General features: G+C 42.1%; 1 protein-coding gene across 1 annotated transcript in view; it reads left to right on the forward strand.

The window, feature by feature from the left end:
* The window catches only part of KAT14 (lysine acetyltransferase 14), a 39320-nt gene extending 16951 nt beyond the window's left edge, over positions 1–22369 (forward strand). The window contains exons 7-10 of the mRNA XM_017664114.3: positions 16301–16437; positions 17362–17537; positions 18825–19015; positions 21627–22369. Coding sequence (XP_017519603.2) covers positions 16301–16437; positions 17362–17537; positions 18825–19015; positions 21627–21800 — 678 coding nt within the window. The 3' untranslated portion in view covers positions 21801–22369. The remainder of the gene's footprint in view (positions 1–16300; positions 16438–17361; positions 17538–18824; positions 19016–21626) is intronic.
* The last annotated feature ends 367 nt before the right edge of the window (positions 22370–22736 follow it).

Consider the following 22736-nt stretch of genomic DNA (forward strand, 5'->3'; position numbering starts at 1 on the left):
CTATTTTCTCTGTTCTGTCTTTTTAGGGCTCCCTATGATTTGAATTGGACTTTATAGACCAAGGGATGGCAAACCTTTTCTGTAAGGGTTAGATAATAAATAGTTTCAGCTTTACAGGCCACACAGTCTAAGTTGCATCTACTCAGTTCTGCTGTTATGTGAAAGCAGTCTTAGATAAGTCATGATGAACAGGCATGGCTACCTTTCACTAACACTTTTTACTAAAACAGGCCATGTTTGGCCTGTGGGCTGTAGTTTCCCAAGGACCCCTACTCTAGGTGGTTCCCAGTAATTTTATTTTTTTCTCCAATTTCCCATCTTGCCTTTCCTGGGAAGTAATAACCTGCCTGCCTGCATCCTAGGAGCATGTGGAGAGGGCCCAGGAGCCAACCATTTAGCTGGTAAGTTTGCACTGAGTCCCCTTGTTTTCAGGACAGTACTCCCATCCTTGACTCTATGAGGTGCCTCTGTGTCCAGAACCTCTGTGATGAGTCTCTCTAAGCAGTCGAGTCTTTTGCCCATGGAGGAAACTATTGTTTCTGGGTATGAGTAGTGGAGGTGTAATTGGAGGCTTTCACCCCCTAAATAAAGAGTCTCAGTCCTTAGTCTTCCTGCCCACCTTCAGTGTCTCCAGGACCTGATGCTTCTGACTGCTGTAGCTTCTGAGGTCCTGGTGAGTAAGTCATCCTGCTAGTGGCCTGTTCTCCCTGCTCAGGTTCAGCTCTCTGGTTTAAGCCGTTTGCCATTTATTCAGCTGCTTTTGCTCCAGTCATCTGTTCACTTGTTCTTTGTTCTTGTGGGTTTGTCTTTTTAATCCCTGTGCTTTCCTTTTAAAATTATGAAATGATTCATAACTATAGAAGAATGCATAGAATATATGCATATAGTTCAGAGATTAATAAAGTAAATGCCTATGTATCTGTTTCTTGGGTTAAGGAACAGAGCATTACAAACACGTTAGAAGTTTCTCTGCACTGTGTACTCCCCCAGAGGGATCCAGTCTCTGACTTTATGTCTATTCCCCTAAGTAATATACTTTCAGTTTTTAAAAAACTAAGTAGGAAGTACAAATCTAGCTATGTAAGGAAATCACCACTATTAGATGAAGGCTTCCAGAAGATAAGCTGGACAGTGTTTGTGGATCATTGTTGTGATTGAATTGTGTTCCTCAAAAAGATAATAGTGGTACCTGTGACTATGACCTCAATTGGAAATAGGACCTTTGCTGATGTATTTAGTTTAAGATGAGGTCATACTGGAGTAGGGTAGGCCCTTCCAATATGACTGGTGCCCTTAGAAGAAGTGACACAGAGACACATAGGAGAAGACTGCATGAAGACTGAGGCAGCAATCAGAGTGATGTGTCTATATACTAGGGGATACCAACAATTGCCAGTGATACCAGAAGTCAAGAGAAAGCATGGAATGTGTTCTCCTCTGGAGCTTCAGAGAGAGCATAGCCCAGCTGACACCTGACTTCTGGCCTGTAGAACTGTGAAAGAATCCATTTCGGTTGTCTTAAGCTGCCCAGTTTGTGGAACATTGATACAGCAGCCCCAGGAAACTCTTACAGTCATGTTCTGGCTTCAGCATCCATGACCCCTCTTGGGGAAGTCAGTGGTCAGGGCCCTTAGTGAGTCCTGGGAAACACAGGCTTACCACGGCCCTCCTGTGCATCAGGCAGGGCTGCAGTGTATAGTGGCAGGGTAGAAGAAATCCAGGAAGGGGAGTGGTGGCCTCTACTTCTTGCCTCGGGGGTGACATCCTTCCCTCCAGGTTGCTGGAAGTCAGAGCAGTTATTTGTGGGGTGGGTCTTCTCAACTGGTCCAGGGAGCAGGTGTGGAGAGAGTAAGAGGATCTTGGAGTGGGTGGGGAAGCTAAGCTGAGCACAGATGAGATTCTGGGCCATAGAGCCTGAGTTTAAAAGATGGCGCAGTGTGGCCGGGGCTTAATAACAACCTCAGTATGTCTGCCCCTTGAGTGACACTCGTCACTGTACCAGCTGCTCTGCATCTGTGATACTCAGCAGTTGTCCTCAGCTCTCTCTTTACTGAGGACTCACCTGCCTCCTTAGTTTTGAACCTTCTGCTTCCTGTGCCTCATCTTTACCTTTTTGTAGGTGTACCCCATTGTTTTAGTGGAGCACATCCTTAATGGCTTACTGAGGAAAGCCCCCTGGGAAGTAAAATTTGAGACTTTACGTGTCTGAAAAAGCCTTGAACTTGCAGCCAGAATCCCAGGCCAGCACTGGGTACAGCTCAGAGCCAACTTAACAGCAATACTGAAGCAAGCAGACAGTGGAGCAGTGCGCTCAAATTCTGAGGAAAAATGAGCTTGAACTGGCATTCTGTACACAGACCATCATCTAGGTGGTCCTCTGCAGAGGACCCCAGTGTCTCTTCCTTGAGGTCTTTCCTCCTGTGCTCGTCAGAGACCCTTTAGAGGAGTCTTCCTGTCTCAGAACCCTGGTTGCCACATAGGGGAAGGGACCTGAGCCTTCACCTTGTACGAAAACTCAGCACTATGTGAGCTGCCCTAGAGCCCCTGTTAACACCTGCTCTGGAGATGAGGCCTCCAGACCTGTGGGGAGGGCAGCCACCTGGCCTCAGAGAATTGAGGTGGGTTTTGGGGATCTCACTGCTGTGCCGCAGCTTTTACTTGGCCCTTATATACTGCCCCATTTATTCCCAGCTCCAGAGGAGTCTGGCACTGCTATCTGGATTTTAGGAGGATTCTGCAGTGCAGATTGGGATGGTTCTCACTTTACCCAAAAACTGCTTGGGATTTTGGCTTTAAATCATTAACTATTTGTCAATCTGCTTCCCAGTTGCTGTTGTTTCTTCTGATCTTTCTGTTCCTTTGTGCTTTTTTTTCTCATTACGTCTGATTTCTGCAGTTATAGTGGGTTTGGGGAGGGAGTAAAATTGTATGTAATGTTTAATCCTCTGTGTTAACCTGGAATTTTAGTATCATTTTAATGCAGTTACACAGCGAAGCAGCTGTAAATGCATTTGTTCAACCCATTCTCTTTCTTATTTTCTGATAAATATAGTCAATAGCTGTAAACATCCCTATAATATTGCTTTAACTGTAACTGGCGACTTTTGAAATGATGTGATTTTACTATATTGGTCAGTACTTAGCATTTTGTAATTTTTCTAATTATTTCCTCTTTAACCAGTTATTTAGTGCTACTTTTTAGTTTTTAGATATATAGTAATTTTTAAGGTATCTGTTAGTAATTCATTTAATTTATAGTCAAATTATATTGTGGTCAGAGAAAATAAGTCTATATGATGTTGATTCTGTTTTTAGTCTTTTTATAGGTCCTAACTTAAGACATGTATTTTTTTCTCTGTTCATTTTTTATTATAACTGTGTGGTCTTCCCTCTAAACAGAATACCTTTGTGATGTGCTCATCTGTCTTTTTTCATTTATGTTGCTTATTTAGAGAACAGTTAACCACACTAAATTGTTTATTTACTCTTGTTTCCCATTGTTTCTTCCAAGATTAATTTTTTTGCTAGATTAGTACTTCTAACAGTTCTTTAAAATATGGTCTTTTTGAGGTTAGTTTTCAAGATCTGTATGCCTATGAATATCTTCATTTCACTCTTGCACTTAAATGATAGCATAGCTGGGTATAAAATTGCAATTTAGTGTTTTCTTTTCAGCATTTTGAAATTATTGCTCCATTATTGTCTTGCATATAGTACTGCTCCTGAGAGCCTCAGTGTCATTCTTGTTTCTTTGTAGGTGGCCTTTTTTATTCTCCCATGCCTGTGATGCTTTCAGAATTTTCTCTTTGTCTTTGGTCTTTAATTATGTTTGCACATTTAAAGTGTTTTTTGCTCTCATTTATCTTGCTTGACAACTTTTCATTTTGGACTGCAGGTATCCTATGTGTTCTTGACATTTATCCTACTTGTTCCCTGAGTTTCCTGGATCTGTGGTTTTTGTGTGGTGTCTAATTAATTTGAGGATATTTTTCCTCAAAATGAGGAAACTGAGGAAGGTCATTATTGCTTCAGATAGTTTTTCTGTTCCTGTCTTCCCCATCCGGTATTCCCATTATGAATATGTTACGTCAACCTTTTGTAGTTGTAACTGTTTTTGGATATTCAGTTCCATTCTGGTTATTTATTCTTTTTTTCTCTTTGCTTTTTAGTTTTGGAAGTTTCTATAAATATATCCTCAAGCTCAGAAACTTTTTCCTCAGCTGTATCCAGTCGAATAATGAATTTATCAAAGCTGTTTTTCATTTCTATTAGTGTTCTGATCTCTGGCATTTCTTTTTGATTCTTCATTAGACTCTCCATCTGTCTGCTTAAATTGCCCATCTCTTCTTACATGTGGTCTGCTTTGTCTATTTGAGACCTTAACATTTTAATCACAGTTGTTTTAAATTCCCTGTCCAGTATTCTAGCATCTCTGCCATTCCTGAGTCTGGTTCTGATGTTTGCTTTGTCTCTTCCCACTGTGTTTTTTGTGTTTTACCATACCTTGTCATTTTTGTTGAAAGCTAAACACAATGTACTGGATTAAGGGAACTGAGGAGGCCTTTTGTGGTGTGGTGGGAAATGTCCGATAGTCTTTAGTATCTGTGCCCCTGGGCTGGGAACTTCACAGGTGCTTCCCAGTGTTAACCCGCACTGAGGTGGGCCAGGATGACTAGAGGGAGCTGAAGTTAGGTGTTTGCCTTTCCACATGTTGGTTAGCCTCTGATAAAACCCCAGCATGTTAGACTCTAGCAAATAGTTTCCCTGAGGGCAGGCCTTGTTAAGAACAGAGTGCTCTGGCACTTTTCACAATGCCTGCTAGTTTCCTCCCCCTGCTGGGAGCTTGAGGGGATTTTTCTTGTCCCTTTATCATGAGAACCTGGTAGAGCTCTGGGAGGTCAAGCTCAACAGAAGTGTGGGGTCCCCTGGAGTATTTTCTGTCAGACTGGCCCCACACTGAGCCTCCCTGTCAGTCGCAGTTTGTTTTCCTGCCTCAACATTGATTCCTTGGAGTTTGTGTTCATGGTTTTCTACCCCAGTAAATTATGATTTTCTGTGTCTGCCTGTCTGTCTCTCAGTTTTTGGGGTAGTGGTTTGCCCTGTGACTTTAATTCTCTGCTGCATCTAAGAAGAGTTGTTGATTTTCAGTTTGTTCAGCTTTTTATTTGTTAAGATGCAGTGACAACTTCCAGACTCCTTATATGCCAGACTAGAAACCGGAAGGCCTCTTACATGCTTGTTTAGTTTGGGAAATTCTCCATTTCTTCTTCAAATATATTCCTCTCCTGGACTCTTAATTTGGATGTTGACACCATTATTTCTTTTATCTTTTCTTTTCCTTTTTGAAGAGATTTTCAGCCTGACCCTAACATCATTCATTCAGTGCTTTAAGTGACCATGTATTTAATATCTAGTAACAAATGAGAGGCTTTGTAATGACTCAGTCTTGTTTCCAGGCACCCTTATTACCTTACAGCCTATGTATTTATTTATTTGTCTTTTTGAAAACAGTTTGATTGAGGTACACTTCACGTACCATACATTTTGCCCATTTAAAATGTGCAATTAAGTGGTTTCTAGTATATTCAGGTTGTGTGACCATCACTATAATCAATTTCAGAACATTTTCATCACCCTCAAAAGAAATCCTGAACTGTTCAGTGGTTCCTGCACAACTCCCCCACCCCCCATGCCCACCCCATTAATCTACTTTCAGTCTCTGTAGATTTACCTATTCTGGGCATTTCACATAGATGGAATCAATATAATATGTGGTCTTTTCTGACTGCTTTCTCTCTGTTAGTGTAATGTTTTTAGGATGCAACCTTGTTGTAGCATGTATTGGTTATTAATTTCTCTTTATTGCTAAATAATACCTGATTATAGATATACCACACTGTGTTTATCTGCTTGTAAGCTTATGGGCATTTGGGTTCTTTCTGTCTTTTGGTTGTTATGGATAACACTGCTGTGAACATTCAAGTACAAGTTTTTGTGTGGATGTGTTTTCATTTCTGTTGGGTATATCCTTAGGAGTGGAATTTGCCCAGTCAGATGGCAGCATAATGTTTAACTACTTGAAAGCTGTTTTCCAGAATGGCTGCACTATTTTGCATTCCCACCAGTACTGTATGAAGATTCTCATTTCTCCACACATCCTTACCAATCCTTGTTATTATCTGTCTTTTTGATAATAGCCATCTTAGTGGGTGTCAAATGGTATCTCATTGCAGTTTTGATTTGCATTTCTCTGATGACTATTTATTGTACTTTTTTTTTGGTATCATTAATCTACAATTACATGAGGAACATTATGTTTACTAGACTTCCCCCTTCACCAAGTCCCCCCAACGAACCCATTACAGTCACTGTCCATCAGTGTAGTGAGATGCTGTAGAATCACTACTTGTCTTCTCTGTGTTGCACAGCCCACCCTGTGCCCTCCCCCCACATTATACATGCTAATCGTAATGCCCCCTTTCTTTTTCCCCCCTCTTATCCCTCCCTTCCCACCCACCCTCCCCAGTCCCTTTCCCTTTGGTAATTGTTAGTCCATTCTTGGGTTCTGTGATTCTGCTGCTGTTTTGTTCCTTCAGTTTTTTCTTTGTTCTTATACTCCACAGATGAGTGAAATCATCTGATACTTGTCTTTCTCTGCCTGGCTTATTTCACTGAGCATAATACCCTCTAGCTCCATCCATGTTGTTGCAAATGGTAGGATTTGTTTACTTCTTATGGCTGAATAATATTCCATTGTGTATATGTATCACATCTTCTTTATCCATTCATCTACTGATGGACACTTAGGTTGCTTCCATTTCTAGGCTATTATAAATAGTGCTGCAATAAACATAGGGGTGCATATGTCTTTTTCAAACTGAGATGCTGCATTCTTAGGGTAAATTCCTGGAAGTGGGATTTTGGGATTCCTGGGTCAAATGGTCTTTCCATTTTGAGCTTTTTGAGGAACCTCCATACTGCTTTCCACAATGGTTGAACTAGTTTACATTCCCACTAGCAGTGTAGGAGGGTTCCCCTTTCCCCACAACCTGGCCAACAGTTGTTGTTGTTTGTCTTTTGGATGGTGGTGATCCCTACTGGTAGGAAGTGATATCTCATTCTGGTTTTAATTTGCATTTCTCTGATGACTAGCAATGTGTAGGATCTTTTCATATATTTGTTGGCTGTCTGAATTTCTTCTTTGGCTAAGTGTCTGTTCAGCTCCTCTGCCCATTTTTTAATTGGATTATTTGCTTTTTGTTTGTTGAGGTGTGTAAGCTCTTTATATAATTGGGATGTCAACCCCTTATGAGATACATCATTTATGAATATATTCTCCCATACTTTAAGATGTCTTTTTGTTCTCCTAATGGTGTCCTTTGCTGTACAGAAGCTTTTTAGTTTGATATAGTTCCACTTGTTCATTTTTGCTTTTGTTTCCCTTGCTTGGGGAGATATGTTCATGAAGCAGTTGTTAATGTTTATGTCCAAGAGATTTTTGCCTATTTTTTTTCTAAGAGTTTTATGGTTCCATGACTTACATTGAGGTCTTTGATCCATTTCAAATTTACTTTTCTGTATGGGGTTAGACATTGATCCAGTTTCATTCTCTTACATGTAGCTGTCCAGTTTTGCCAACACCAGCTGTTGAAGAGGCTGTCATTTCCCCATTGTATGTTCATGGCTCCTTTATCGTATATTAATTGACTGTATATGTTTGAGTTAATGTTTGGAGTCTCTATTCTGTTCCAATGGTCTGTGGGTCTGCTCTTGTGCCAGTACCAAATTGTCTTGATTACTGTGGCTTTGTAGTAGAGCTTGAAGTTGCGAAGCGAGATGCCCCCTGCTTTATTCTTCCTTCTCAGGATTGCTTTGGCTTTTCAGGGTCTTTTGTGGTTCCATATGAATTTTAAAACCATTTGTTCGTTGAAGAATGTTGTTGGTATTTTGATAGGCATTGCATTGAATCTGTAGGTTCCTTTAGTCAGGATGGCCAATTTGACCATATTAATTATTCCTATCCAAGAGCATGGGATGAGTTTCCATTTGTTAGTGTCCTCTTTGATTTCTCTTAAGAGTGTCTTATGGTTTTCATGGTATAGGACTTTCACTCCTTGGTTAAATTTATTCCTAGGTATTTTATTCTTTTTGATGCAATTGTGAATGGAATTGTTTGCCTGATTTCTGTTTCTGTTAGTTCTTCATTAGTGTATAGGAAAGCAACATATTTCTGTATATTAATTTTGTTGTAATCCTACAACTTTGCTGAATTCTGATACTAGTTCTAGTAGTTTTAGAATGGAGGCTTTAGGGTTTTTTATGTACAATATCATCTCATCTGCAAATAGTGACAGTTTGACTTATTCTTTACCAATCTGGATTCCTTGTATTTGTTTGTTTTGTCTGATTGCCATGGCTAGGACCTCCAGTACTATGTTGAATAACAGTGGGGAGAGTGGTCATCCCTGTCTTGTTCCCGATCTCAGAGGAAAAGCTTTCAGCCTCTCATTGTTCAGTATGATGTTAGCTGTGGGTTTATCATATATGGCCTTTATTATGTTGAGGTACTTGCCCTCTATGCCCATTTTGTTGAGAGTTTTTATCATGAACGGATGTTGAATTTTGTCGAATGCTTTTTCAGCATCTATGGAGATGATCATGTGGTTTTTGTCCTTCATTTTGTTGATGTGGTGGATGATGTTGATGGATTTTCGAATGTTGTACCATCCTTGCATCCCTGGGATGAATCCCAGTTGGTCATGGTGTATGATCCTCTTGATGTATTTTTGAATTCGGTTTGCTAATATTTTGTTAAGTATTTTTGCATCTATGTTCATCAGGGATATTGGTCTGTAATTTTCATTTTTGGTGGGGTCTTTGCCTGGTTTTGGTATTAGGGTGATGCTGGCTTCATTGAATGAGTTTGGAAGTATTCCCTCCTCTTCTATTTTTTGGAACACTTTAAGGAGAATGGGTATTATGTCTTCTCTATATGTCTGATAAAATTCAGTGGTGAATCCATCTGGACCAGGGGTTTTGCTCTTGGGTAGTTTTTTTATTACTGATTCAATTTCTTTGCTGGTAATTGGTCTGTTTAGATTTTCTGTTTCTTTCTGGGTCAGTCTTGGAAGGTTGTATTTTTCTAGGAAGTTGTCCATTTCTTCTAGATATTCCAGCTTGTTAGCATATAGATTTTCATACTATTCTCTAACAATTTTTTGTGTTTCTGTAGGGCCCTTCATAATTTTTCCTTTCTCATTTCTGATTCTGTTGATGTGTGTAGATTCTCTTTTTCTCTTAATAAGTCTGGCTAGGGGCTTATCCAGTTTGTTTATTTTCTCAAAGAACCAGCTCTTGGTTTCATTGGTTTTTTTCTATTGTTTTATTCTTCTCATTTTTATTTCTTTCTTCTCTGATCTTTATTTTGTCCCTCCTTCTGCTGACTTTGGGCCTCGTTTGTTCTTCTTTTTCCAGTTTCAATAATTGCGACTTTAGACTATTCATTTGGGATTGTTCTTCCTTCTTTAAATAGGCCTGGATTGCTATATGCTTTCCTTTTAGAACTGCCTTCGCTGCATCCCACAGAAGTTGGGGCTTTATGCTGTCGTCGTCATTTGTCCCCATATATTGCTTGATCTCTGTTTTAATTTGGTCGTAGATCCATTGATTATTTAGAAGCATATTGTTAAGCCTCCATGTGTTTGTGAGGCTTTTTGTTTTCTTTGTACAATTTATTTCTAGTTTTTTGCCTTTGTGGTCTGAGAAGTTGGTTGGTAGAATTTCAATCTTTTTGAATTTACTGAGGCTTTTTTTGTGGCCTAGTATGTGGTCTGTTCTGGAGAATGTTCCATGTGCACTTGAGAAGAATGTGTATCCTGCTGCTTTTGGGTGTAGAGTTCTGTAGATGTCTGTTAAGTCCATGTGTTCTAGTTTGTTGTTTAGTGCTTCTGTGTCCTTACTTATTTTCCATCTTGTGCACCTGTCCTTTGGAGTGAGTGGTGTGTTGAAGTCTCCTAGAACAAATGTATTGCGTTCTATTTCCTCCTTTAATTCTGTTAGTATTTGTTTGACATATGTTGGTGCTCCTGTATTGGGTGTATATATATTTATAATGGTTATATCTTCTTGTTGGACTGACCCCTTTATCATTATGTAATGTCCTTATTTATCTCTTATTACTTTTTTGTTTTGAAGTCTATTTTGTCTCATAAAAGTACTGCAACACCTGCTTTTTTTCTCCCTATTTTTTGCATGAAATATCTTTTTCCATCCCTTGACTTTTAGTCTGTGTATGTCTTTGGGTTTGAGGTGAGTCTCTTGTAAGCAGCATATAGATGGGTCTTGGTTTTTTATCCATTCTGTTACTCTGTGTCTTTTGATTGGTGCCTTCAGTCCATTTACATTTAGGGTGATTATTGAAAAATATGTACTTATTGCCATTGCAGGCTTTAGGTTCATGGTTACCAGAGGTTCAAGGTAGCTTCATTACTATCTAGCCATCTAACTTAAGTCTCTTATTAAGCTATTATAAACATAGTCTGATGATTCTTTATTACCCTCCCTTCTTCTTCCTCCTCCTCCATTCTTTTTTTTTTTTTTTTCCCTCTTCCATTCTTTATATGTTAGGTATTCTATTCTGTACTCTTTTGTGTGTCCTTTGACTGATTTTGTGGGTAGTCGATTTTATTTTTTGCCTTTAGTTAGTATTTGGTTGGTCTGCTTTCTTTGGTGTGATTTTATTTTCTCTGTTGACATCTATTTAGCCTTAGGAGTGCTTCCATCTAGAGCAGCCCCTTTAAAATATCCTGTAGAGGTGGTTTGTGGGAGGCAAATTCCCTCAACTTCTGTTGTCTGGATATTGTTTAATCCCTCCCTCATATTTAAATGGTAATCGTGCTGGATACAATATTCTTGGTTCGAGGCCCTTCTGTTTCATTGCATTAAATATATCATGCCATTCTCTTCTGGCCTGTAATGTTTCCGTTAAGAAGAATGATGATAGCCTGATGGGTTTTTCTTTGTAGGTGACCTTTTTTCTCTCTCTGGCTGCCTTTAATATTTTGTCCTTGTCTTTGATCTTTGCCATTTTAATAATGATATATCTTGGTGTTGTCCTCCTTGGGTCCCTTGTGTTGGGAGTTCTGTGGGCCTCCATGGTCTGAGAGACTATTTCCTCCCCCAGTTTGGGGAAGTTTTCAGCAATTATTATTTCAAAGACACTTTCTGTTCCTTTTTGTCTCTCTTCTTCTTCTGGTACTCCTATAATGTGAATATTATTCCGTTTGGATTGGTCCCACATTTCTCTTAATATTGTTTCATTCCTGGAGATCCTTTTATCTCTCTCTTCCTCAGCTTCTCTGTATTCCTGTTCTCTGATTTCTATTCCATTAACGGCCTCTTGCACCTCATCCAGTCTTCTCTTAAGTCCTTCCAGAGATTGTTTTATTTCTGTATTCTCCCTCCCTACTTTGTCCTTTACGTCTTGCATATTTCTCTGCAGGTTCATAAGCATGGTTATGACCTTTATTTTGAATTATTTTTCAGGAAGGTTTGTTAAATGTATCTCCCCAGGCCCTCTCTCAGGTGTTGTCTGGGTAATTCTGGACTGGACCAAATTCTTCTGCCTTTTCATGGCGATAGAGGTAGTTGTAGGCAGGTAGCACGTGTGTCAGCTGGGAGAACACAGTCCTTTCCTGTTTGCTGGTCGCCTTGCCCTTCTCCGCTGCCTGTGTCAGTTACCTGCACTCCTGGAACAGCTTCCGGATTAATCCCCTATGCTGTTGTGGGCGGGGTTGCCGTCAGGGTAGCCCAGAGCCCTGCGGGGTGTGGCAGGCATGCCAGGTATGCTCTCCTTCAAGAGCAGCACCCCTTCGCACCTTGCCCCAGTTTCTTCTGCCTGCACCGGGCAGCTGCGTACTGGCGGCGGCCTTTGGGTCTGGCCCGGGCAGCTGCGTGCTGGGAGGAGATTCTGGGCAGCTGCTGGGGGCGCGGCCACTCCCGGGCCCCTTGGCTGCCAGGCACTGCTCCCAGGCCGCTCCACCACTGGCTCGTGCAGCCACTTCCGGGCCACTCTGCTGCCACCTAAGGGGTGTGCGGCTGCTCTCAAGCTACTGGGCCACTGTGTCGGGGGCCACGTGGCTGGGGGAATGACTGGCAGGCTGCTTATTGCTGTGAGGGGCTTCAGAGCTGCACTGCTGTCCAGGGGTTAGGGTGCCTGGAGTTCCTCGGGATTCCCAGCTGCTGGGCTGAGTGTGCCAGGACGATTTCGTCCAGCTGTTAGGTCCCTGTCCCTTTAATACTTTCAAAAAGCATTCGCTTTTCTTTTGTCCCAGGGGAGCTGTTTGTGGGGGACCCGCTTTCAGATTTTGCTTTTCCATTCTAATATCCAGCACACTGTGCACTGTGTGTCTGTGCTCCCAGTGCAAATTACTAGAGCTAGTTGTTTAGCAGTCCTGGGCTTTCACTCTCTCACTGCTCCAACTCCTTTCCTCCCACCGGGGAGCTGGGGTGGGGGGAGCGCTCAGGTCCCACTGGGCTGTGGCTTGTATCTTACCCCCTTCATGAGATGCTGATTTCTTGCAGATGTAGATGTATCCTGGTTGTTGTACTGTATCCACTGGTTTCTCTTTTAGGAATAGTTGTATTTGTTGTATTTTCAAATATATATATGGTTTGGGGAGGAGATTTCCACTGCCCTACTCATGCCACCCTCTTGGCTCTTCCTCCCCTATTTATTGTTCTTTTTAAAAATTCTTGGCTGTCTGGTAAATTAATTCTACCTTTTCCAGTAGAGTTTGTTTACTTTGTAATCTTTCTTTTTTGTGTTTCTTATGTACACTCTTGATTTTCTTTTTCTGTGGATGCATAGTCCCTTAGTCTTATAGTTTATACCTGGGGGAATAGGGCAAAAGCCTGGTTCCTACTTTTCACCCTCTTGGCAAGTTTTGTAAAATGTGAGCTTCTGGGTTCAGCCACTTCCCACTCTCACCTTTTCCCATAATCAGGCAAGTTCACCTCTCAGGACTTCTGGCCCCAGTGCTACTTTTTCCCTCCCTCTGCTCTTATTGCCTGAAGTCATGGAGTGCCCAGAGGCTGTGCATGGTATGTACCCTCCACCACAGGATCGCTTCATCTCTGCTCTTAATACTACCCCTCTAGCTGATGCTTGCTGGCAAAGTCAGTTGGCAGAGATCTACCCAGAACAGAGGTTGGGAGAGGAAGTGGCCTAACCAGGTTGCTCCCCCATCCCCATCTGTCGTGCAGAGCCTGCCTCTACTTTCGGCCACCCTTTTCTGCCTCGCCTATTCCCAGGCATCTGGTCTTCCTTGGGACTTCTCTAAGCCTTAGGTTTCCATCTTCACTCTCATTTTTGTGGGATCTCCCAAGTTGGGTGTGAGCAACAGACCCAGCAACCCACCTAATACTCCATCTCATTGACAAGTAGAAGTTTGAAGAAACTCAGTTAACATTTTTTGAAGTTATTTGACTTTGAAATGCTTTTCCCCCCACCATTTTGTCACTCAACACACCTAAGTTGAGTACTTAATATATATGTGCTAAGCACTGTATTAGCAGTAAATTAAAATGCCCATGCCTTGTAGAGCTGACTCCATGAATAGCAAGATGACAGTTCTAACTCATTGAACCAGCAGGATCATTTCTTGCGAGGGGAGTGTGGGGGGCTGAAGAGGGAGGGTGGAGGACAGCAGTACTATTCTGGATGGGGTGGTCAAGGCAGCCTTTCTGTAGAGGTAACACTTGAGCTATGTCCTGATCCACAGGAGGAGCCAGGATGAAGAAGGTTCAGGGCAGAAGCCCAGCCAGGCCCTAAGGCAGGAGTTGGTTTGGTGTTTGGGGCTGGAGCATAGTGGGTGGTGGAAGGTGAGGCCACACAGGTGCTGGGGGCCAGATCCTGCAGGTTACTGGTAAAGAGTTTGAACTGTATTCTGAATACAGTTGACCCTTGAACAATGGAGGGGTTAGGACACCAACCATCCACATAACCAGAAATCCTCATGTAACCATTGACTCCTCAAAAAACTGTACAAATAGTCTACTGATGATGGGAAGCCTTACCAGTAACATAAACAGTAGATTCACACATGTTTTGTGTGTTGTATGTCTTATATGTATACTTACAATAAGGTAAGCCAGAGAAAAGAACATGTTTTAAAATTGTCCCAAATCTCCAAAAATTTTTCCAACATATTTATTGAAGTGGACCTGTGCACTTGAGCCCATGCTGTTCAAGGGTCAACTATATAGAAGCCAAGTAGAAGTTGTGATCAAGAGAAGTGAATTTGTTTTTAAGAAAGGAATCCAGCTGTTTGTGGAGAGTGGCTGATATGGGGGGAGGGTGGCAGCAGGGAGACCAATGGCAGTGGTCCAGGCAGAGGTTGAGCATGTTTAGAGTAGGGTGAAAGCGGGGAGGGGAAGAAGTTGGGGTACTATGCAACATCTGTGGCATCCACAGAACTGCCCTTGAGTCATTAGCCAATGGCATGTTAGGGGTTGGTTTTTCAGTTGTCTGTTTCTATATTTCAAACCACCCCAAAAGTTAAGCGACTTAAAACAGTTATCTATTTCATATTTCTTCTGATTCTGGGAGTTGACTAGGCTCAAGTGGGTAGTAGTTCCACTCCATGCGCTGAAGGCTGGGGTTGCTTGTGGTTGCCTCAGCTGGGAACAGGGTCAGGACTGGCATGAGGAGGATGGCTTCTCTCTGGCAGAGTCCATCTCCATGTTGCCTCTAGTCATTCTTCTGTCTAGCCTGGACACCATGCAGCCAGACTGGAAGAGGGAGAAGCAAAAGCTGCCTGTTCTCTACGGCCTGGGCTCAAAAGTCCCAGAATGTGACGTGTGGGGAAAGTGAAGGTTCCTATAGCCAGGATCCTCACTGAACCTAAACCACTTCATGATGTAACTGGCCTGTTGCTAGGCTACTGCTTCCACACCCATAGGCTATAAGCTATTATGAACAGAGTCACTCTATAAAGAACTTGGCCCAGTGCGTTGGGCAGAGGCAGATACACTAGTGCTTGACCTACCGCCAGGAGAACAAGCCGGGTAATAAACCCTTTCTCCCCAGGAACAGTTCTGCCGTCATTTCTTTGGTCACATTGAATCCATAGTGAACTTGCCTGGGGCTGACACCCATTGGCAAGACATGACGTCTGCCACTTTCTGGTTGGTTAGATCCTGTCGCAGGCCTGGCGCCAATTCTAGGGGAGGAGAAGTGAACTCTGCTTGTTGATATGAGGGGCCGTGTGTACCCACAAGCATTGAAGGAATGGGCCACATTTGGAAACTGTACACCACAGCTCTGAGTTTCACTTTGAAACTTACTTTAAAGTCAAGGAAGAATTTCAAAGTTGTCCTTTGAAAGTTTTGGTGTCCAGTTTGGGAGAGTAATGAGAGCAAATTATAAAAGAAGGAATTCTTGCTTTTCTTCCAACAGTTACTTTCTAGGCTACCAGTACACTAATTCCACAAAACAACTCAGGTTTCTCAACTCCATCCAACTCTTGGCAAACTACTTACAAACGTGCTTTTTAATCTTCCATCTGAGCTCTTTGCTATGAAACCCTAATTGCACCTGTTCTGTTACTACATGACTGAGGGCCCTGGAGCAGCACTCTCTGGTGCTGACATTTCCCGTCGGGCTCCCAGGGTGAAATGCACCCTTCTGTTAGGACACCCACCTCAAGAACAAAGACCACCTCCTCGCTGAACCTCTGGCAGGGTCTCTCCACTACTGTGATTTGTTTTAGGGGTGAGAATTGACATCAGTCCTACTTTTGTCAGTTTACTCGTTGGAATAGAGACATTTTAATAAATCTCTACACAGGTGTAGTGATAACTGGCTCCTATGATCTTGTGGAGAACAGAGACTAATAAAGCATGGGCCATGTGTATGTTACCTCATTGACACTAGTGCTGGTTAGTATTTGATGAACGGATTGAAGGTATAATATAGACAAAATGAAACCTAGGGAAGCTGTAAACCCAGTGATCAATCCTGCATTTCACTCAATCAAATGACTTATGAATTTTTTTAAAAGCTTTAAATTTTTAAAGTTATTTTGCTTTTAAACTGTTAAAACTAGGATCAGTCCCTTTTTTTGTATCTAATTTTGTGCGAAGATACTTAATGAAGCTTCTCTTGAAACGTGAACTTTCCAAATAATACAAAAAGACCTGCTTCCTAATGCCAAAAAATGTCATAAGTACTAATTAATGGAAATCACACCCATCCTTTGAGTAATTTTATTTTTATATAACCAGTGTTTCTTTCTTGTAGACTGCCTTGCCGTCCAGGAAAGGATTTCGGCACCAGACCACTAAGTTCCTGTATCGTTTGGTGGGATCAGAAGATCCGGCTGTGGACCAGAGTATCGTCAGCCCTTACACTTCTCGGGTCTTAAAACCTTACATCAGGTATATGGGGAAGAGCCATGATGTCATGTGTGTCAAGAGATGAGGAATAATGTTTGTGGTTTCTGTGCCTGGTTCTCCTGTTGAGTTAATTTCAAAACCTGTGAGCAGACGTTGGCAAGGACTGAGCGGGCTCTCTGTCCAGTCTTATGCTTGGTTGTTTCAACTGCCTTTTTGTTTGCAGAAAGGATGTTCCTTTGAAAGGAATGAAAAAAAGAAAGAAAAGTTAACTGTTAGATTTCATTATGATTATTAAACTCTTTGTTTTGTTTTAAAATTTAAGGTTTATATATTTAACAGTCTCTTTGAAATGAAAAGATTGGAGATGTCTTAATGGGGCCAGTATCTGGGCTAATGAGGGTGGTTAACTAGGCAATGCCGTGGAAGCAGAGCTGACTAGGAGGCCCCAGTGCTGTCTTGCACTGTGACTGAGAGCACGTTGTCTTCGTTGACCAGACTTGTCTGCAGCTCCATGGTCACATGATCCCCCTTGCCTGGTACCGCCTTCTGGGGCAGACACAGGGAGGCAGCTGGGCTCCTGCTCCAGGTCCCTTGTCCCTAGTGCTCTCCAGCTGCCATGGCCATTTTGGACCTTCTGTCCTGGGCTCTGTCCCGGGTCAGAGCACTCAGGGTTGAGCTGGGATGCTGTCTCTGTCCTCACTCTGCTCGTTGAGGCTCCCCACCCCAGGCAGAGTTCCTGGCCAGTACAGACAGGTTTGGTCTGATGAATGTTAGAACAGTTAGAACAGTTTAAATTTGATACCAGAGAAGAATTGTAGCTGTTATCAAGCTAGCTGCCATATGAAGGAGCACAAATTAGTTTCAAATTTCAAGCAGATCTCAAAGAGTTTATGTGAATCATATGGCTAGGAAGAATACTGAGTACCTCTCTTAACTTGAATTTGTTTACTTTCTGTGGTCCTGGAGGCGTGATTACGAAACAAAGCCACCCAAACTGCAGCTCCTGTCAGAGATCCGCTCCCACCTGCACAGGAGTGACCCCCACTGGACGCCTGAGCCCGACGCACCTCTGGATTACTGCTATGTCCGGCCAAACCACATCCCCACAATAAACTCCATGTGTCAGGAGTTTTTCTGGCCCGGTATGTTCCCCTTCCCAAACTAAGCAGATCAGTTTTCTGTATAGTTCACTTAAATAATTTTTAGAGTTACAGTATGTCATGTGACTCTAAACCCTTTACTCATATGTTTGCATTTAGTTTGTCTCTACTAACATAGAAATATTAAAATATGAGCACATCTTTCTTTCCTAAGATCAAGAGGAAGCCAACAATTAAAGTAATGAACAGTGTTTTTGTTGGTTTCTCTTTCCTGTTTGTCTCTGCTTCCAGAGTAAAAGATTCATCCTGTTTTGCTTCTGCATATGTTTAGATACCAGGTAATGTCTATCAATGATACAGACTGGTAGCCTGGGTGTGTTTGGGTGCTTGATTTTTGCTTAATAACTGTGTATGCCTTATTTATTTAGCTAGTCCTTAGTGAGTGTTGGTACAGCCAAAATATGTTTTTAAAAAGCCAAATACCCCTATCACAGATTGAAAATAAAAGTAAATCCGGTAAGAGTCACTTAATCAGCTTTATTGTATTGTCTCTCTGAAGACCAAACTATCAGTCAAAGGAACACATTTTCCTTGCTAAGTATAAACATGTTCCTTGTGGATCTGCTTTCCACCTGCTTTGAAAAATAAAGGAAATATTGCCTGTCTTCCAGATGTTAGATGAGATTCCCTAGGATTGGAGCGGGGTCATCTTTATTGTCTCTGAGCACCATGTAATAGTGCATGTGGTGGTGGTGATGGGCTCATTCTTTCGGGAGTGGAAAGGGACATTCCGTGGAGTGCTTGTTTCCTGCCCCTAGGCCAAGTGCCTCCGTACATTATGCATGGATCCACTCTTTATTTACCCCTTTTTGTAAAATGTAGCATTTTTACAAAAGAGTCTATAAATTGTACATGTGTGAGGTAAAGAACACAATAATAAGGGCACTCGGATTCTTTACCCACCCCGCAGTCTGGGTATGCTCTCATCTCACACAGTGCGGACTTACAAGGCTGAGACTCTTAATGCACCAGCCAGCGCAGGCTGAGTTCAAGGCCAGTGTGTCCGGTCCCGTGCCTGCTGCTCTCTGCTACCCACCCTATCCTGCCTCTCTTCTTTTAACATATGTACTTAGCAAAGATGATAATTTTGATATTTTCCAAAATTCACTTTTATTTTTATGATCTGAATCTGAAGTGTCTATGCTAGTATCTTTGTCTTCAGTTTTGGTTTTTAGGCCACAGGTGTAGCTGAAGGTACCAACTAAACAGCTCGGTGTTCATTAATCCCAAAAGGCCACGCTCTGAATCCCTGACTGTCTCTTTCCTCAGGTGTCGATCTGTCTGAGTGCCTGCAGTACCCAGACTTCAGTGTGGTCGTCCTGTATAAGAAAGTCATCATCGCCTTTGGCTTCATGGTTCCCGATGTGAAGTACAATGAAGCTTACATTTCATTTCTGTTTGTCCATCCTGAATGGAGAAGAGCAGGGATCGCGACTTTCATGATTTATCATCTGATTCAGGTAAGTCATCCATGCTCATCATCTCCTGGTTTGCCTCAGCTCCCTGAAGACCTGGAGAGGGGATGAAGCCGCTGGGCTTCCCAGGCACAGCCCAGTGGTGTGCGTTGCCTCGAGCCACGTGAAAGAAAGCCAGTTGTCATAATGCATGAGGCCATTAAAACACAGAGACAAAAATATTTTGCCCCTCTAAAATAGGACTGCCATCAGACTCAGGTTTCAGAGAAACCAGTTGGTGAACATGTGTAGTAGATAAAATGAGAAAAAAATTCCCAAAAGCAAGAGCCAGAAGCACCATGTGCCGTCTGTTTTGGTAACTGCGGCTGCTCTTAGAGTTGCCACAGCACGACTCTGAGAAGTGAAAGTGGAACTCTGATTTTTAGTTTTGTTTTTGCTTTTACTGAGGCATGACTGACAAACACCATTTTATTAGTTTTAAGTGTACAACATAACTATTTGGTATTTGTATATACTACATAATGATCGCCACGGTAATCCAGTTAACATCCATTGTCATAATAGACAAAAAAACTTTCTTTTCTTGTGATGAGAGCTTTTAAGATCCATTCTCTCAGCAGCTTTCAAATATGGAATTTAGTATTATTGACTATAGTTTACATCTCCCTGACTGGTTCTATGAATAGAAGTTTACACCTTTTAACTCCTTTGCTCATTTCACCCACCCACTGTGTCTGACGACCACCAGTCTGTTGTCTGAGTCTATTAGTTCAGTTTTTTGTTTTTTGGTCTTAGATTCCACATATAAATGAGATTATACAGTATTTGTCTTTCTCTGTCAGACTTATTTCACTTTTCATAATGCCCTCAAGGTCCATTCATGTTATTAAAAAGGCTTTAAATATTGTGGGGAAACTGTATCAATCAGTGGTATGTAGTATCACTGCTGATTGTTTTAAATTTTGCTATTACTGTATAAGCTCTTATGGACTTGCTAAGACTTGATTCTAATACTGAATTATAATTCATCCTTTGATATATCTGTTTCTCCTGAAGAAAATACACCAAATATTTATATACTAACCTCAGGAAAACATGCACTGATCCTCCCCGGCCTCCCTCAGAATTTTCTGGTAACTTTAGAAACTGTTTGCTGTGGAGGATTATGTGATGTGCGCAAGATTCCTTTCAAACAGAGGATCAAGATGGCAAAATGTTGTTCCTCCAGTTTTTAAAGAAACTTGCTCAGCAATTCCCAAATGTTAGAACCTTAAAATCATTTTCCTTGAAATTGCTTTCTTGTCTCCTCCCTTGCCAATTAACATATGTGCTACCTTGTGTTGTCTGCAGATGAGACCTTCTCAGTTATTCATACATCTCTCTTTCTCTGCCCCACCCCTCCCTGGCTCTCAGAAGTGACCTGTGTTCATCTTCCAGCCTATCAGAACACCCACAGGATTGCCACAGGATTTCTGCCTTTTCCTTCATTGGCAAGGGCCTGAGGGCAGGGCAGGGATGAGGTTTTGATGTGTGTGCATGATACAAGGCAGGAAGCGCCCTTCCTGAGCACTCACCATGTGGGTGGTGGAGCCTCATCTGTGTATGCAGTGCCTGGCCCCCAGCCAGACCACAGACCAGCCAAGACACAGTGCTGCTCAGGCAGTGGCACCGGGTGATGGCCGTGGTCAGGCCCTGCATGTCTACAGTGTAAAGAACATTAGCGTCACTGCATGAAATGCATTTTATACGCTCAAAACACACTCTTGTCCTCGGTATACTAGTAGTTTTTTGTTGTCCTGAAAATGCCTTTGGATGCAGTATGTAAATTAAGCAGAGAAAAGCAGGTAGCTGTTTAACTTTGACAGAGGACCTTTAAATAGAGGCCTTGGGGAACCATGGATTATAAAATCTCAAGGACCCTATTCACTTCAGATTCAGTGCCTTTCTCATTAAAAAGCAAATTCTTAGTTTATATGGCTTTGGGGGTGCTTTATTCTGTGTAGGTAATTAAAGAATCTAAGAACCTGTGTTGATAGAACTGTTACTCTTTCCCCTAGGATTAGATCAATGATAAATACAAAAATCCCAGTTTTGAGATGCTAATTATGTCAGTTTGGACGGTTGGAAGGTGGGCTTTAGGATTCAGAAGGTCTATACAGGTTCTTCAGGATTATAATGAAGCAAAAGTCATAATATTTCATATCTCGCCACATAATTTATTATCTTTTTTAGTAGGTCTAGGGAGGGAATTTTTATAAGTTTGCAGATGCAGTATAACATCTAGTTTAAAAAGCAGAGCTTCTCATTTTGTTCTGTATCTTCAAGATTGCCATAGTGCTTGGTGTTGATATGTTTGACTTATTTAAGCATAATTGCACTATAAATAATGCAGTTGATGATAAAATACCCCCATGGCCCTTGCTTCATAGAGAGAAAATCACCCAGAATACCATCAACCTCCTTAGTCTTGACGAGCATGTTAGTGACTGAATCAGCAGAATATCATTCAGTTACCAGCTGTTGCTAGGTGTTGCAATGTCTCAGCTCCGGTCCTGATTTCTCCAGCTTCCATAACTAGCTACCTACACTTAAAAGAGTTTCTTCATTTTCCCTCAGGCTTTTTCATTTTCATCTTGTATTTTTCCACTCCTGACAGACTTGCATGGGCAAGGATGTAACCCTTCACGTCTCGGCAAGCAACCCCGCTATGCTGCTATACCAGAAGTTTGGATTCAAGACTGAAGAGTATGTTTTAGATTTTTATGACAAGTATTACCCCTTGGAGAGCACAGAGTGTAAACATGCCTTCTTCCTGAGGCTCCGACGCTGATGTGAATACAGCTCTTCACGGAAGGACACGTGCTGTCAGACTGGGCTTCATGGGAACCTAAAGGCAGTTGCTCCTTTCACTGTGTGTTCTCATCTTCTCTGGGGTTAGCCCTTCATTCTGCCTCTCTCACCTGAGATGAGAACAGCATTGGGCAGTGGGATGAGGTGTGAGCAGCCCTTTGGCAAATCACTGTCCAGTCCTCTCTTCAGCCATAGCTTGGGACTCCACAGTGAACCAAAACTGAAAGATGCCATGTCCTCCTTCTACCTGACAGTTTGTAAGAATAAAAGAGTAGCTACACCGATACGCTTTGTGGGAGGGGAAGGAATCTGTCCTAACTTAAAGGATGACAGAATGAGATGGTATCAAAGATTCATGTGGCCCAGAGGCACCCTCCTGTTCTGGGAAGATGAGAGACCAGGAGAAGATTCCATAAAGGGATACCAATCCTTCTCCCAGCTGTTAAAGTTGTTCATTGAATCCAGGAGGGCTTATGGGGCATGGAGGTTCTGTTGTCTGTTACTGATTTTGGTCACAGTTAAAATAATAAACTAAATATTTGGTCTGTATGTTGCCTCACCTGTTCTGCTGGTAGCACCTCCCGCCGGGGGCTTTGGCCTGGGGTAGAGAACCTGCTCTCCCTGTGCCTGTGAAGCAGCTCTGGGGTTGGAGTGGCTGAGCAATCTGCCGTGTAGACAGTGCTGCTGGACAGAGGTGTGGGTGGTGGAGAAGCACCACCGTGGACAGAACCTGCATCATCTGCAGGATGGAGCTGTTTGGCACCTGTGGGTATGCACATGGACGGATCCAGCAGGTACATTTCCAAAAGTCTCAGATGTTCTCAAATAAAAATCTTTCCTTGTAACAATCTATGGCCAGAAATTCAATGTAATCAGTTGGCTTTCAAACTCTCTTTAATTAAGAGCAGTAGTTCTT

Source organism: Manis javanica, chromosome 5 (assembly GCF_040802235.1).
Source record: "Manis javanica isolate MJ-LG chromosome 5, MJ_LKY, whole genome shotgun sequence".
In the NCBI taxonomy this organism is placed as follows: Eukaryota; Metazoa; Chordata; class Mammalia; order Pholidota; family Manidae; genus Manis; species Manis javanica.